This window comes from Zophobas morio, unplaced genomic scaffold (assembly GCF_036711695.1).
Source record: "Zophobas morio isolate AGI-343-1 ecotype UQ-CSIRO unplaced genomic scaffold, CSIRO_AGI_Zmor_V1 ptg000115l, whole genome shotgun sequence".
NCBI classification, from domain to species: Eukaryota; Metazoa; Arthropoda; class Insecta; order Coleoptera; family Tenebrionidae; genus Zophobas; species Zophobas morio.
In genome coordinates this window covers 72,634-89,490 of record NW_026972220.1, presented here as the reverse complement: position 1 = coordinate 89,490, position 16,857 = coordinate 72,634, and the positions used below count along the sequence as shown (strand labels likewise).

General features: G+C 34.3%; 1 protein-coding gene across 1 annotated transcript; it reads right to left on the bottom strand.

The window, feature by feature from the left end:
- Positions 1 to 12,180: 12,180 nt before the first annotated feature.
- On the bottom strand, positions 12,181 to 13,611 carry LOC135144981 (splicing factor YJU2-like). Its single transcript, XM_064077103.1, has 8 exons — positions 13,556 to 13,611; positions 13,288 to 13,391; positions 13,150 to 13,232; positions 12,981 to 13,088; positions 12,853 to 12,926; positions 12,631 to 12,795; positions 12,484 to 12,570; positions 12,181 to 12,431 (listed from the first exon to the last, which is right to left on the bottom strand). Exons 1-8 carry the CDS (start codon positions 13,577 to 13,579, stop codon positions 12,240 to 12,242), a joined length of 837 nt encoding a protein of 278 aa, XP_063933173.1. The 5' UTR covers positions 13,580 to 13,611; the 3' UTR covers positions 12,181 to 12,239.
- Positions 13,612 to 16,857: the final 3,246 nt, after the last annotated feature.

Here is a 16,857-nt window from a genome sequence, read left to right as displayed (position 1 = left end):
TCTCAAAGGTGTCCTCCCCATAAGTAAGCACTTAGCAGTTACACCGTATTTGTTTATGTGTGCCATGCATTAAGTATTAAATTATCTTAAAGAAATAATTGAGCAGAAAGTTAAACTTTTGCAAATCTTTAGGCGAGCAATTAGTACCATCAAAATTCCAAATGGAGTTAAGGTAAATATATTTTTTTTTTTCAATTTAGCTAACATGCTTAAGAATAATAGTTTTGTATTAGGCCAAAACGTTTCTAACTAGGATATATATAAACATGCTTCTATACTTAATTATTATTAATAATATAATTTATTAAACATTTATTATAAAAGGAATATATATATTTGCAATCTAAAGCTGTCTGACTATGAACAAGTAGCAGCCCTATTAATTTAAAAAATTGTAAGAGTTACTCTACTACTATCATTATGAAAAATGCTTTATTTTAAATGAAAGCGAGCTCTCATTCAACGACTTGGATAGAATTATGCTTTCCACATTGGAGAGGCTTCACTTCTTGACTCTTATATACTTTTATAATAAACATATATGGTTTTAAAATATTTACTATGCAAGGTTGTTATGGTAGAAACTATTTTTATGGAATTATTTTAGCTAAATTTAGGTAGATACACATTTTTAAGTTATTGAGGTCTATCAAAGACATAACAAATAAGTACGTTTTCTATAACAGTATGCATCGATCTATTATTTTAGACATAATTTCTTATTGGCTTTCGTCCCTTCAGTTTTTATTCTTAAACTTAATACAAAAGATACTGAAAATGATGTCAGGTTATTAAATTATATATTAAATTAGTAGTATACTCTAAATAAGCTTGTGGAGTTATTGTAAAAGCTGGACTATTCTATCAATTTTTACGGCTTATTATTATTCTAACACTAAGAAGAGTATAGAGAAACGCAAATAAAAAGTAATAATTGCTATTTATTGTGTTACATTTTTATACTAGAAACTAAATAAAATCCGATCAAAATTATCTTTTATCAGTGCGAAAATTTAGTATTTTTTGGAAGTAAAAAGTCCATATATTATATTACTCCGATTTCTTATACTCATGAAAGTAAAGCATGTGCCTTCATGATTACTATTATAAATTTTATTTTAAAACTTTTATATTAATAATTGCACTAAGACTTTTACAAGAAAATCAAATTAACTATATTAGCACCCAAATGTTTTCGAGTCTCTCTAACTTGTTAGCGTTGTAAGTTTTTCTTTTTTACATTAACTGCTTAGTATTTACTTTTAGAAATATTCTTTTTAGTTGTATGTATTACTTTTAAAGCTGATACTAGAAATAAAACGTTGGATTTTAGAAGACTTCTTTGTTTTACTTCCTTATTTTTACATGCGAATGTTTTAATATTCGTATTCATTATAAAAATTAGGCTAATTCAATATTTTTTTTTGGCGTTAAAATAATATTAAGCTTGAAGACTTTAGGGAGAAGCTTCCTTTCAGGGACGCCTAAATTATTAAAATAATAAGAGTCCTGATAGTAATAAGCTTCATGAGGCCGTTTAGTACATTATAAAATATTTTTAATATTTTTTTTCTACTTAGAAGTTTGTTATAAATAGAGATGCATACATATAAATTGTCAACTTCTTTTATATTGAAAATATTCTGGGATATATTAAGCACATGAGATGGTTTACAGCATAATTTATTCAGTTTCACTTCTATCAGAATTAAAACATGCCAAAGAGAGTGTGAAAACGTAGTGTTATATAATTAAAAATTTTGCTAACTTTAACACGGCTACTGTTTACTATATTGGTTCCTTGTTATTTATTCGCTTCATTTGCTCGTTTACTTCCACTTGGCAAATAGACTAAAATTTATTTATCAAGAAAAAAAGGTGTTGATAAGTGTTTTGAAGCAAGCATTTATAGTTTCAGACTGCTATTCAAACTTATGACAGCTAACTGCCATTTAACATCGCAATTTTAGAATTTTCTACTTAAAAAGGGATAGGGCGGCTTTGGAAAACATTCGTTCCATGAAAAACAATTTTCGTCAAAAACAACATTATTAAAACCAGGTTTAACAGTAGACAAAAAGATTTGTTAACTTTAGCAAATTCTTTTTTTTTTGGAACCCACTACACTTCTTTAAGAAATAATTAAACGAGTAACATTTTCATATTGCATTTTAAACACTTTTATTAGAAAAATGTTTACTAGCCGTCGCCGTTCTTTTAGTTCTCTTTGGGCGTTCCTATCCATTTTCAGTATTATGGTAATAGTTATTTCTTCATATTTATAAACCTTTTGTTAACATATAATTAAAAAAAAATTATATAATTTTGCGAATATCAAGTAATATAATTTATATAAGTATAGTTAGCGTGAAGCAGTGAGAATTTCTGATATCCTGAATCCGGTGTTATTTCCAGTGACCGGCGTTCTGCGTTTAATAGCGTCTCTAAGCTAGGCAAATAATTGAATACATTATATAACATATAAGTTCCAAACTGAGTAATGATAAAATACATTTTGGTCATGAAAATGGACAATGGTGCGCTCCATGCTAAACAAAAATTACACAATTAATTGGTAAACAAAGCCCTTAGATTTCAGCTTAAACGAGGGATTTAAAATAAGTTTCGAGAATTGTAGACCTAGAAGAAAAATTTTTAAAACTCTGCGGGTACCAGCTGTCTATCGAAAATGAGTTTAAAGCGGTAATTCGAACTATTTTCGCAGAAATGACTACAGAAACTGTAAAAGCAGATCTTAAGTTTTTTAAGGGTTCAATACGTCTGAAATAATTAAAATTCGCTCCTTTGAAAAGGAAAGACAGTCTCTACCTCTACTGAACAAGGCGTTTAAAATGCGAAGCAAGACCTAAAATTTGAAAAGTATTGGGTATGTTGCCGTAACGGTTGAACACTTAATAAGAAGCGGGACGATTGACCCGTGCTATAGATGTTAACTATTTGGACATACAGAATAGTACTGTAAGTCAAACCACAAATGCGTTAAATGCAATGGTCCCCACGGATTGACGTCCTGCAGTAGAAGCGAGAATGAAAAGCCCGCCTCCCCTAATTGTCCAGGAATCATGTTCCATATTGTAGAGTATGCAGAACTACCCTAAATATGCACTTTTGAAAAAAAATTATAAAAATTTTTAAAGTAAAGCCCCCAAGAAACCTGCAAGTATTTATTAAAGATAATATAAGCTATGCACAGCGTACTAAACAGAACTCATAACCTGATGCAACTAATACAAACCCATAAACGACATGAGGGACAACTTTAAAGCGGTACTTACCAATGCGATCAGCTATAACTGACAAAGGCCATTAAGGAACTAACTTAAAAAATAAATAATTTTTAGATTATCTAAATGGGGCCATCTTAGAAACTTATTCCCAGAATGAACCTGAACAAATTTTTACATCCATTACATATCTAAAGAAAGGTGACCGATTTAAGGTACCTAACTATTCTGTTCACAGATTCGACAGGAAAGATACTGGAGGAGAAAGCGTAGCTCTCTTAACTGGAAGAAACATTACCCACCAAGAGCTCCATTTTATAGAGGTAACTTTAGAAGCTGTCTGGGTAATTTAGAGCTCTGTTTCAATGGGATAGCCAATATGACTGCTACTTACAAATCTTTCGACAAGGTTATGCCTAAAATTGCGGAGGTTTTAATGTCTGGAGACTTAAACTTTAAAGACCCTTTGTGGAATAGCAGGCGGAGGAGCGAGAATGAAATAAGGTTTGCCGAAATACCCGATGAAAAAAATTTAATTGTTATTGGTCCAAAATCTCCACGTAACATAAATTATTTAAGTACCTGTCATCGTCAATACGCTATTTTAACTCTCTTCTAATCCTAACCCCATCTTCAAAGATAGGAGATAAGCCGTTTTCGACAACTTGGGTTAATAAGTAACCAGTTGACCCACAGTTCGGGAATATTTAGAAAAAACCATAGTCACCATAGAGCACTTCACTGAGAAAGCTCTTGATTTAAACACGGCAGTTGTGCAAATGGAAGGAGCTATAACGAAAGACTAGAGGGGGCCCACCAAATGCAACAATATAACCTACTAGACCATATTAGATCTCAAATTAAGAGAAGGCGAAAGCAAGATTTCTGAACTCTTGTTTCCAAGAGATAGAAAACTTTACAACAAGATCAATATTTGAGGTTAAGGAGGAATTAAAAGCTTGGTTTAATAAAAAGCTAACAAAAAAAAATTAGACTTTTGGTTCAGAGAATAATTCTTTAAAAAAATTATCAACCATTTCGATCTACTGAGGCTAGGGGTATAACACCGCTCATTCGTGATGCTGGAAGCCTCAGCTACGACGCCCTCCGAAATAGTAGAGGCATTTGCTGACGCACTGGAAGCCCATTCATATATAGATTAGAATCCACACCGCTTTAAGCATGTGTCTACCATAACTACTACTTACCTTTTAGGACCTAACATATGTAACGAGGTTAAGCTTACCACCTGCGCGGAAACTTAAAACCATAGATATTGCTCGTGGAATTAAGTTTTTAAGAATTATCGGTATCCGAGGCTTTTCTAGTATAAGGGATTGGATAATAGTTATAAGGTTAATAACCAAATACTTATAACGGTCTACTTCCCCAAATTGTGGAAGTTGGCTAAAGTAATTTTTATTCCTAAAACTAGTCATCCTAACTGTTTTATTAAAGATTATCGCCCAATAAGCTTGTTGTCCTGTTATAGAAAAGGAGGCGGAAGTTAGCGGAGTCCTTTGTATATTATAAGAATTTGTGGATGGTATGCGCGTCCTGCCTAATTTTCAATTTGGTTTTCGAGTTGAGTACCCCACAATTCACTTGATAATTAGGCTTACGAGAAACTACAAAAGCTTGCTGATAAAAAAAAGTAACACGTGTGGTCTTTTAGATATTGAGGCGGCTCTTCCATAAAATAGTGCACGACGATCTAGCTTCCTTTTTACTTGACTGTGGTGGTAAACCTCATACCTAACGAATAGAACCTTTACCGCTGGAGCAACTTCGTTGAATTCCGCTTTTAGACAATTAAAGGCGGGTGTTTCACAAGGTTTCTTAGTACCCCCTTTACTTTTTTCTATCTACATGTGCGACACGCCACAATTATCGAAAAAATAGAAACTAGGTTCATACGTTGACGACACAGCCTTATATTATAGTTCAAAATCCGCGTGTCTGGTATTTAAAAACATGCAGTCTCAGTTGACAGTAGTTGAGACATGGTTTTTAACAGGGAGGTTTATAATTAACTAGCCGAAAAGTAGTTTTGTAATTACAACAAAAAGTAGGATATTTTCTTAGATCCCTAGTAAACTGTCATTCCTCGATATAAGAAGGTTAGATATCTCGAAATTGTGCGTGACGAACGACTAAGCTGAATTCCATACCTTTCTTAAGTCGTTTGAAAACCAGGAAAACTATCGCCGTGTTAGATCCCTTACTACGCAGGAAAAGCAAACTGCACTTAAAAAAGAGTTTCTGTAGTTATACACCCGCGGATGGTCTAGGGCCCTATCACTTGTGTCTATTTTTTAAATAAACATATTCATCGACTACAAATACTACAAAATCGCGTTTAAACTGGTTTTGGGCACCCCCTTGGTTTGTGCGCAAACAGCTAACTTCATAGAGAGTGTAACCTCGAGCCTATTTTAAGTTTATCTTATTTTGACAGGCTCTTAATTAAGACTTCTCGTTGGTTGCCGAGTACTCGCGGTCAAAACATTTTTTAGACCTTTAAAAAGGAGGGGAGGGGTATGGATAAGGTTATAGCTTATTATATTAACTTAATTGTACATATCCGTTTTTATGATATCATGAATGAAACTAATCCATTCCTTTACATTTAATATTTTTATTACTTTGATTTACGTCTTTTTATTATATATATTTAGCTAATGAGAATGCGCACCTGTTCTCGTTAATGGCGCATTGAATCGTTCGGGGACTTGTAAAAAATATTTTATTGATAGTGAGTTCTGTCTCAATTATTTTATCTGCGGAGGTTGACCAACAAGTCATGAGGGTGTGTTCGTAATGACATTTTTTGTAAAACTTCCAAACCCTCAAAACCCCTACCACAGCCAACCCTAACCCTAGGAAGACCTGAAAAACCCATGTTATCAACTTCCTAAAGAGTAAACACGTAGTCTTAAGCGGTATATTTATAGAACTGAACTGCGAAGGGAATAAAGAAGAGAAGACAAATTCACGAGTAACCAATTAAAACTAAGAAATATACTTTTTACTACAGTCTAATAGCCCAAAGAGTATTCCAATCATTATGATTGACCTGCAAAACGCATTTAAGTATATCCTTTTTAATACGCCGATGGACAGCGATGCAAAGGAGAGGAGTTGGATGTGTTCAGAAAAAAATAATGGAAATAGTTCCTGTGAGCAAAACACACTCCATAAAATTGCCCAACTACATATTATGTTGCCTCTTAAAAAGGAGACGTAGCGGTACTAATCGTGACACTTTGCCCACTTAGTGATATTATTTAGTATGTTAGCTTTCTTCATAGCAGTTGTAATTTTAGTTTAGCCTTTAAGGTTAAGGTGGTGTAGCAATTGTTTCTGAATATAATTCTCCGGGATAGCATCTAGCAAATTACGAAATGGACACTGTCTTGAGCTATCATTATTTCGTAATCCTATGTGGTGACCTGAACTCTTAAAATCCATTATGGAACAGCAATACGATATATCCTAACGCAGGAGCTCTCAAACAAGTACGCCGAAGATAAGGGGTTAATTGTATTGGGGTCAACCAACCCAACATGCATTTTGAAGAAGGCTGCAGATGGTTTATTAGACAATGCAGTTATAAGAAATATTTGTCTTATCTAATTACGCATACAATTTATCTGAGCTTCTCTGAAAAACCCCTACCTGTAGTTATTAAAAATTGGCACCCTAAAAGCCGGTTCTATGGCTTCATTACGTAAATTTACCAAGAAACTGTTCAGGAATCTTTGAGACGAATAATATCAGAGTTAACACTTTAAAACCTAACTCGTCCATGCTTCTCTCTGATTTCGGTAGCTAACTTTAAAAGCACGGTCATTCAATCATACCAAAAGGTCTCTATAACAATGTTCAATCATATTTAAAACCACTTCTGCCGGCAGTAGTCAAATTCCTTTCAGAAAAAAGCAAAAGAAGAAGTTAAAGTTAACTCGATCCCCTGAAGATCAATGATTACTAAAACCTTTGACAAAAAGGTCAAAAAAAACCTCATGATTTACAACTGAGAATGGGAGAATAAGCTTTCCAATCTAAGAAATAACAGCAGCCCTCCGCCAAAAATCGCACTGCTTACCAATAATGTCGAAAACCGGACTTTCTGCGACGATAAAGAGAAAGCAAAAATCTTTGTCTACTGTCTTTTACCTCAATGCCCATACTTAATAATTCCTTCGTAGAACAATCTACTCTCACAAGCAAGCACTCCTAAACGAACACATAAACTCCGGAGAATAATCAATTATTAACCACCTTTTTAATAAATGGTGACCGGAACCTGAGATATAGCAAAACTCAAACTAAGAAACATCCCTCAATCAGCCATAAAAACTTTACGCCACTCAGTTTTTCTATTTTGGACCTGTAGAAAGTAGCCCCGTGTTTTTCTACAAAAATTAGAAACGCCTCACTAATCTCCACGGACTATTGCCCAGTAAGTCTACTATCCTGCAGTAACAAGTTGCAGAGGCAGTTAAACTTAGACGACCACTAAAATAAGTAGCTCAAAACCATAACTTATCTGAAAACCAATTTGGGTCAGAAGGGGCAATGCAACTACCCAGCAACTCTTGAGGTTCACAGAGCACGTGACAAAGATTTAACGACAATGTCCACATGTGCTGTTCTCCTAGCTTTGCAAAAGCATTGAATAGTTTGGTATAAGGGTCTTACAACTGAAATGACGCCTAAGGATACCAGGTTACCTTTTTTTTCCTTATTAAACCATTTCTACACCGTAAAAAAATATTTTACTACTATTTAAAGGCCTGCTCAAGTTTAAAGGGACTTAGGGAAGGCGTACCACAAGGCTCCTAACTTTCACCTATCCCCTTTCCGATTTACATGGGGGATCTACCCAAACCGACCCATACCCCAACATTTTTATCACAATTTGCTGATGAGCAACACTTTGCCATTTCCAAGTCAGTTTCGTTAGCAATAGAAACATATGCAAGCATACATGAAAGTATTGAGCTATGCTTCGCCCAGTGGCACCCTACTATTAACCTTAAAAGAGTACAGCTAAATTAATTACTAAGGGATGTAAAAAACTAAATGTTCAACCAGTTGCCTTTAACGATACGCTAGTCCTTTGCGGTACTAACGAAACTATCTTGGCCTCATCACAGACGACAGGCTCTTGGCGCAACCATTTAGATGAGTCACATAGAAGGCTAAACCAGTAATCAAACTACACACCTTACTTTTCTGCCAGAAAAGTCGCCAATTAAGAAAACGAGCTTTAACTCATCTAGCCACTATCAAGCCAACGTTCATATTGTCACCTTGCCATTATTGGCCACTCTTATCGTAATACAAAACATATTGAGAACTATTTTAGGAGCAACGTGGTTTGTGCAAAACTTTATTCTTCATCGAGATTTTTAAATGTTGATATTGAAACCCTACACACAATATTACAATATAGAGCCAAGGAGGATTTTAAAAAATTTTTGGCTGATTCTAACAAGCCCTTTATTCAATAAGTAACCCACGATACAAGTTTATACAAGAAATATTGGAGACCTCGACATCAAATTAATTGAGTCTGACGCTCCAAGGAGCGCCAAACTAACCTGACTGTCCTATTATCCGATGTTACATCGCAACAAGACTAGATTATTTTAAACAGCAGCTAAGGCCGTAGAGAAAGAGAGACCTTCCTGTAGAAAATAAAGAGAAAACGTTTCTTTTTATTAAAAAAAAAAGAAAAGAAAAATAAATAGGGAAGAAACAAATAAGGAAGGGGCAAACATTGACTAGTTATAAATAAATTTATTCTGAGTTTGCATAACTTTACCCTTGCAGCTAATAAAATTTTATATAACGACCTAAGATAACTGAATGCATGTGAATAATATAGTCGCAGAACACTTCACAATGGTATCACAAAACAAACAAGTAATTTAAGATAAATATATGTAGGTACTACCACATCTAAAAAATAAAGGTTAAACAATTCTTTAAAGATCTAATTTTCATAAGGAAACTTTTTAATCATAACTATATATTTATATATTGACACTATAAATGCAAATTCTGGTTTTTTTGTTAGAATTACTAATTTAAAATTTTAGAAGTTTTTATTTTAATAGAAAGTTATGCGTTGGTAAGTAAAGTACGCCAGCGAGTTGGACTGTTAGCAAATTGTAAAAAATTTTTATTATTTCAGAAAATTTAAAACCTTTTTTTTTTTAAACCACAAGCGTTTCGTCCTATCCCTCTTCTGCTCTGGAACGCAGATGGCGTTCTACACAGGAAACAAAAATTGCAGGGATCAATGCAACGCGAAAAAATTGGTCTGTGTTATTATTGAAATTCATCTTCTTCCCAACGTTTTTCCATTCAACCTCTGCAACTTATCGACGTACCTTCAGGATCGCCTTGATAGGGGCGGTGGAGGTGCAACTATTTTGGTCAGACGAAACATTCAACACTGTGATATTTTTACTAGCCCTGTATAACATTGAGTCACTTGGAGTTTCCCTCCACTTAATCAGCTGGGGCCCTCTGTCTGTGATTGGAGCTTACAAGTGCGCCAGCATACCGCTTAATACCTCAGATGTTGTTGCCCTTTCTATAACTTGTTTCTCAGTTATTATACGTGAGAACCTTAACTGCAAGCATCCTGCCTGGAACAGCTGTGTTGATTACCCAGAAGGCTAAATAATCGAACCTTAAACCGACAAGCGCGGATTGTGCAATTTAGTACCACGGTACCCAACGCACATGGAGAAGATAACCAGCTCAAATTTTTTATCTTGGATACCGCCTCTTTGGTGTACGGCGTGGTGGCGTGCACCCACCCCTAAGAGCACTACATTCGGAGCCCCACAAGGATCTCTTGTATCGCCCCTACTCCTCGCACTTCATGCGCAACGTGCCACAGCCTGACGACCTCCACTAGCGGGTTGCCTTATAGAAGTGATACAGCAATTTACTCCTTGGCAAAATCATTCGCCCTATTGCGCCAGAATCTGCAGTACTACCTAGTGATGCTTACCAACTGGGTGCCGTCGTTGAAAAGTTACTATTAATGCGGAATAGAGCAAAGCCCTTTTTATCTTAAAGAAGCGCTCTACCGACGCTGACCTTTAAAAATAAGGTAATGCCTTGGTGTCCCCAAGAGAAGAAGGTGGGTCATTACCGACTTTAAGCTCCTGTGGATGCCTCATGTAAACTATATGGCGGCGATGGTCAAGGCGGCGGTTCAAACTCTCTACCCTTTACTTTGTGCTTGAAGCAGACTCTCGCTGCACAACAAACGACTCTTGTATTTGTTATGCTTCCGACCGATCATGACATACACATCTACTGCCTGGGCCTACCACTCATCGGCAATAGTCTCTTCGCTTCAAGTGAGACAAAACAAGCTACTACGCCTTATGCCGGACGCACCATGGTTGTTCGCAACGATGCCTTATCAAAGACCTCAGGTTGAGCTCTGGGTAATGTTTTCGAAGCAATGCTATCGCAACCTACGATCGGTTCAGCCGCACCAATCGATTACTGACAGATGAGGTCAACTAAGAAATCTGGGCATGGCTTAGGAATAAAATTATTTTTAACTCATGCATATATACATGAGTTTGCTTTAGCTCAAGCTTAAAGCTAATGTGTTAGATATCACCCCGTTGAGAGCTCGTAAATTCGGGTTTACTTTCATGACCCGATCGAGCATCAGGAAATATCATTAATAAAAAAAAACCCGTTTTTAGGCTTTGCTCATTTTTTTCTTAACATTTCCTTTCAAAAATTTAAGAGAAGGTGAGAAGATATAGAGGAGCGTTTTAATTATCGAATACAAGTTCATTAAAAAGAGCATAAAGTAGACTTTGTTCATTAACTAAATTGTTTTTAAAATTTTATAACTAAATTTTTATTAATTTTTTTTTTCTTCAGTCTTGCATTGTAACAGCTTTAAAGTAGGCACAAGCATGACCTATAATAAAAAAATATTCGGTATTATATAGAAGCTTTTTGCGCTTACCACCATAATTAAGTGTGAATTTCTAAGCAATACGGTAGTTTTCGCAAGCATTAGTTTTCTTAAAATTTATTACTGAAATTATCGTGCAGACTTTAGAAATTAACTAAACTATAGCTTTAAGACAAGATAGAAATCATTGCCGTCAAAATTATAAATCGAAAAGTAGTTGTTTCTAAATTTTAAAAAGCTTTTATACCGAGCAGATATTTTGAACGTAGCTAGGACGAATATTATACCCTTTTTAAGTTTCTATCAACTTTATCTACTGCTCATTAATCAACACCTCCTCGTTTTATTATCGCCCCATTTCTATGAGTTAAAGTTAGACTAGCTCTTTTCTTTATAGTGCCACGCCCATCTGAAGTTCTCATTCAATTCCTTTTATACTTAGTCGAAAATTTAATTATTTTTTTTGTAACTTTTATAACGCTTCCGCTCTTTGAGTACGTTATCCCCCTCTATAATATTTATTTTAAGTCGTTATTCGTATACGTTGCTACTAAAAAATACTAAATAACAATTTTCCTTCCTTCTCTGTTAAATTCTAATTACAGGTAAATACAAGAATTAATACAAATTGTTTAACAATTAAATTTTAGGTGTGAATCGCAGCCTCAATGAACAGTCCTGCTCCATTCTTAATACATGAATTTATTAATTAATATAAACTTTTTTTTCATTTTTACCAGGTACTTATAAAATCTACAAAATTACGTTACAATTAGCTTTTAAACGTGGATCCAACCCTTATTAAACAATTTAGCTCCATAAGTATAAAAATCAGTATTGTTATATAAATAATCGATAAGAACAAATAAGAATATTTTACAAATATATTTTTGTGCAACAACTATTTTTATTAAAAAATTTTAAAAAAACAAAAACAAAGTCTGCAGTTTTCAATACGCATCTACTCCCTGCACTAAGAGCGCGAGTAAAAAGTTTAGAATTTCATAGCGCGCAGTTTTTTTTTAGCCTTCCGATTCACTTCCGCTGGAGTATTTATCCAAGCCCAACCCTGCTAAAGCAGATGTTGGCTGTTTTTTCAATTTTACTAAGCTGTAAACTACTCTATCCAATTTTTTTTTCACTTTCAAGTTGTTATTATTATTTTTATTAGAAGTTTTATAAAAGTAAATGTTATCATTATCTTCTTCTTCATCCTTGCAAAAAATACGTTACAACGAAGAAAAAAATATATATAAATACAATAACTTTTATTCTCTTAATCTTCAGTGTCTCCTTCCCAAAAACCTTTTGAACTAAAGCTTCATCTTCTTCTTCCTCCGTCATTCGCTCCTCCTTACAAAATAAAGGAATTACTATTGACATTATTATTAACAAAAAAAATTGTGAACGCACCCGGACTGTTTTATGTGAAGCCTCTTTATGAAAATTTAAAATCGCGTCTATAGAAATTTGTTCGTTGCGATAATTAATTTCTTTAATGTCTTCCAACGCGTCCAAAATTTCCATGTCACGTTTAGATTCTTTAGTTCTGTTTTCAAGAACTTTCATAGCATTTCCCTAATTTTAAAAAAAAAGGTCACATTATATTTAATTAATTGCAATAATAAAATAAACCATTTCTTCCTGTTCTTTTTTGCTTTTAATTTTTTCTTCCTTCTCATTTTCTTGTTTCCATAGCTCAAAGTTTCCTTTTATAAAATAATAGACGCAAAGTTTTTAACAATAAAATTTCAAAAATTAACTAGTAGCTCCATGTTCAATTACGTAATCAGCATTTTTTGGATCAGTTTTAAAAGTAATCTGCTGAGAGCAGCGAGGGCAAGATATATAAAATCTATAAATTTGGATTCCTCGATTTAAAAAAATATACTTTCTATAAATGTAAGACAGACTAGAGTATAACTTATTTACCCAAGTAGTCCTCGCCTTCGGCATCCTCCTTTTTAGAATTAAATTTAGTGGCTTTGTATATATAATTACCGCAAGCATTACATCTTCGAATTAGAAATTGTTTATTATTTTAGTAAAAGTATTTATATAACCGAAAACCTCATATTAAACGGAGCCATCAATCGAACTTTATAAGAAAGCTGTTCCTTTGTCCGACGAAGACGGGGGATTTTGCTTGGATCAAAATCTGGTGGATAATATTTCTATAACATAAGTAATAGTATATATAAATACTAAACTTACAACATTTCTCAAAAGTTAAATATTAAAATTTACCAACCGTAACTTTAATATTTTTTAATAAAAAAGCCAATAAAATTTATATAAGAAGGGCACTGAAAAAATACGATAAATCATGATATCTTACGTTTAAAACTTTTCTTTCAGACATTTTCAGGTATACAAGAAATAGCCTACACTCTCTTCGATATCAGTCTTATTTAAAAATATTAACAATTTTTTTTAGCCATTTAGAGCATTTGCGATTAACCAATCGGTCGTTTAGTTTCCTCTCAGTTCGAGCGCTCCTTTTCTTTAGGGGTTTTGACTGGCGTCTGGAAAAAGTTCTCTGGCTGGAGAATTTCTTTATAAATTAATAAATTTTTATTGATAAGTTATTCGCCTCTTTAAGGAAGAGGGAGCAAAGTAAAACCTTTTTAGAGTAATATTTACTGATTTAATTTTATAAACTTTGAGAAGAGTGAATTTTGTTATTGAATAGAGAAATAAATTTGTTAGCATTCATAAGACTTAAATGCTCTTATATTAAAAAAAATCATAACAATAACTTAACCTAATTAAGTACAAGGTAAAATTTTTTTTAACTGTAATGTTACTATAAATTAACTTAAGGATAAAAAAAGTACGGAGGGGCACATGCGTTTACCAATATTCGCTTTGCAGTCAAAATTTCCGCAACTAAAAATTTGCCCTAATTTTTCATCCCTTTGTGAGCTTTTTTATTAGTTGTAACCAAATTACTAACAAATAAATTCCTAATTCCATAAAATGTATTAAGTAGGAAAACCAACTTATACTTTGTTGCACCTGAGGAGTAAGACGAGTATCAATAGTACAACCCATTTATAATTTCGCAACTTTATGAGTATGAGAACAGAAAAATTGATATTTTTCTTTAATAAACTATAAATAATAAATTTTCTCTATAGTAGCTTACTTGCTTTTCCTATATAATACCTGTGGTTTGCATTTGCAACTTACCCCTACTATTTGTACATTCTAAAGCGAACAAACCTAATTTATATTTCTATAACGATGCTAAATCCCCCTTGTACTACGCCACAAGTGTGGAGTTTCCCAGAACGTAGTTAATTTCCAGCGTAAGAGTTTTTAGTTAACTTTTACTTTGCTTTGAAGTAGTAGTGCTGTATATCGTTAGTTATAAAGTTCCAGTGCTAAAGAACCTTCGGCTTTCCTAGTGGGCGTTTTCGCCTAGTATGCTAACATTGCCTGTGGGAGTCGTCTGTTCTCCTTGGCAATTAAGCAGAGCTTTACGAGAGTCGGGTGACATCTTGGCGAGATTGGCTAAGCGCTATGTCTTACGGTGCTTTTCACATCGCGAGACGAAAGTCGACAGCAAGGGGCCTGTAAAAGTCCTAGTATGCAGTAATGACGGGTAACACTCCATCTCATTCCTGGACCAGGCGTGTGCATGTGCTCCAAAAACCGTCCTAGTTGGAAACTGAGTGATCTTTAAAACTTTAGTAACGGAAATACTAAAGCTTGATAAAGCAAAGAGATTAAATCATACAAGAACCAGGCAGAATCATATGACTTGGTAAAAGCAAGGTTAAGTTGTTATAATTCGAATGGTTTCCAGGGAAGTAGCCCAGGGGGACTAGAAGGCATTACAGTGAGGAAGGAAGGGTCTACTAACTCACATTAGTAACACGATTACTACGTGCATTTAGTGACAAATTTTTTTCGTAGTTTACTGGATTTGTTAAGGACGTCTTAGTTATGAAAGGAACTGTCTTCCTTTAAGATATTTTTGTTTCTTGATCTGTTATTGATTATTAAGCGTATATTAGTTAGTGTTGCTTAGTATTGAACCGTTATTGAATTATTAGCGTAAGAGACTGCCCTCAGTATAACTACAATCGAAAAAATTAACTTCATCACTCCTAAGGTAATTTAAAGATGGTTACTCCGAGCAAGGTCCTCTACCCTAAGGAAGTATTAACTTTCTGAAAAATGAACATATTTAGGTTTATACTTAAACTCTTAAAGATAAAGCACTCAAAAAAAAAACTAGTTGAATAAAGTATGAGTAATGAGTAAGGCTCGTACTATTATTCTTGATCAGAAAAATGAAAAATCAAGATTATCTTAACGAGTTGACGAAGGTTGAACTTTATAAAAGAAGAGTTTAGACTACTTTGAAGCCATAATGAAAAAGTTCAGTTTTCGAGCGTACTAGATTACCTTAACTAGTCCCAAGGCTAACTTATAAGTGAGTATGAATTGGTACTAAGTTTGAATATAATTGTAGTATGAGTCGGTACGCTGCTGTAATGCTAACGGTGGCATAATGGCTATGACTCTACAAGGCTAAGAATTCAAAGCTAAAGGATTCTAATTCTAAGTAAGCTTGAGGAAGAGCTAGACTATTCCACGTAGCTAAAGAATGGCCTGTTGAGCCTTGATCTAGTTTTACATTGGTAAGATATTGCCTTAGTTGCGCCTAACCGCTGCACCTTTTAGTAAGTAAGTTATGTCTAACAGCTGCGCCTTTAGCAAGTAAGTGCGTATAATCTTGCGTCTTCCTCTTTTTTTTAGAAGGGATCATCAATAAATCTGATCAAGTCTTGGGAGGGTTACATGGGCTGTGGGTAACATAGTTTGTTAATTTTCGGTCCAAAAAGATTACTCTTAAAATTAGTAAAATAGCTTCGGTGCTTAAGTCCTTCGGCAGGCTCTAGCTTACCTGTATCCCAGAGGTGAATCATCGTCACGGTCTTTGAGCTGGTGACGCTAAAATAAGCGTAATGTGACATAGTCCTTGATAGCTTTGCTATTTTGGTGAGTAGTAAAGTAACACACAAAGCTAATTACTCTTCCGCTTTATATTTATGAGCTTACGCGTTGTATACTGGCATTGCCTGTGGAAGTCGTCTCTTAGAGGCGAGCAAGCAGATCTAGTTGAACCTTAGGTGAAACTTTGGTCACACTTAGCTAAGTCATGTGCGTTCAGGCCCTTTTAACTAGTAAGTTCTAAAAGCTTTCGGTGATGCTGGCCTATATGAGTGATGACAATAGCACTATCGCTCCGTTCATGAGTCACTAGGGCGGCTTGATATTAAAGAAGCTTACCTTAGGTTCAAGTCATGCTGGTATGTAATGGCGCGTGTATGCTATTTATAAGAATAGGTATGTAGAAATAGGCACCGTTACTGAATAGTGTTATAGCCAGTATATTACATGAATGCGGCGCAAGTACCGACTTTTAATAATTACTCCTAAATTTTAAATCATATACCGCTTTTGATTAATACGTAACTTTAGCTGAATGTAAAGGGGGAAGAGCCAAATGGGGTTTTTGTAAAAAGGAGTATAACCTATTTAAACTTGTTTATATATTATAAATGCTTTCAAATTTACATTTGACCAGTTAATTGAAAGTATGCATAGTCTGGAGGAGAGACGGTT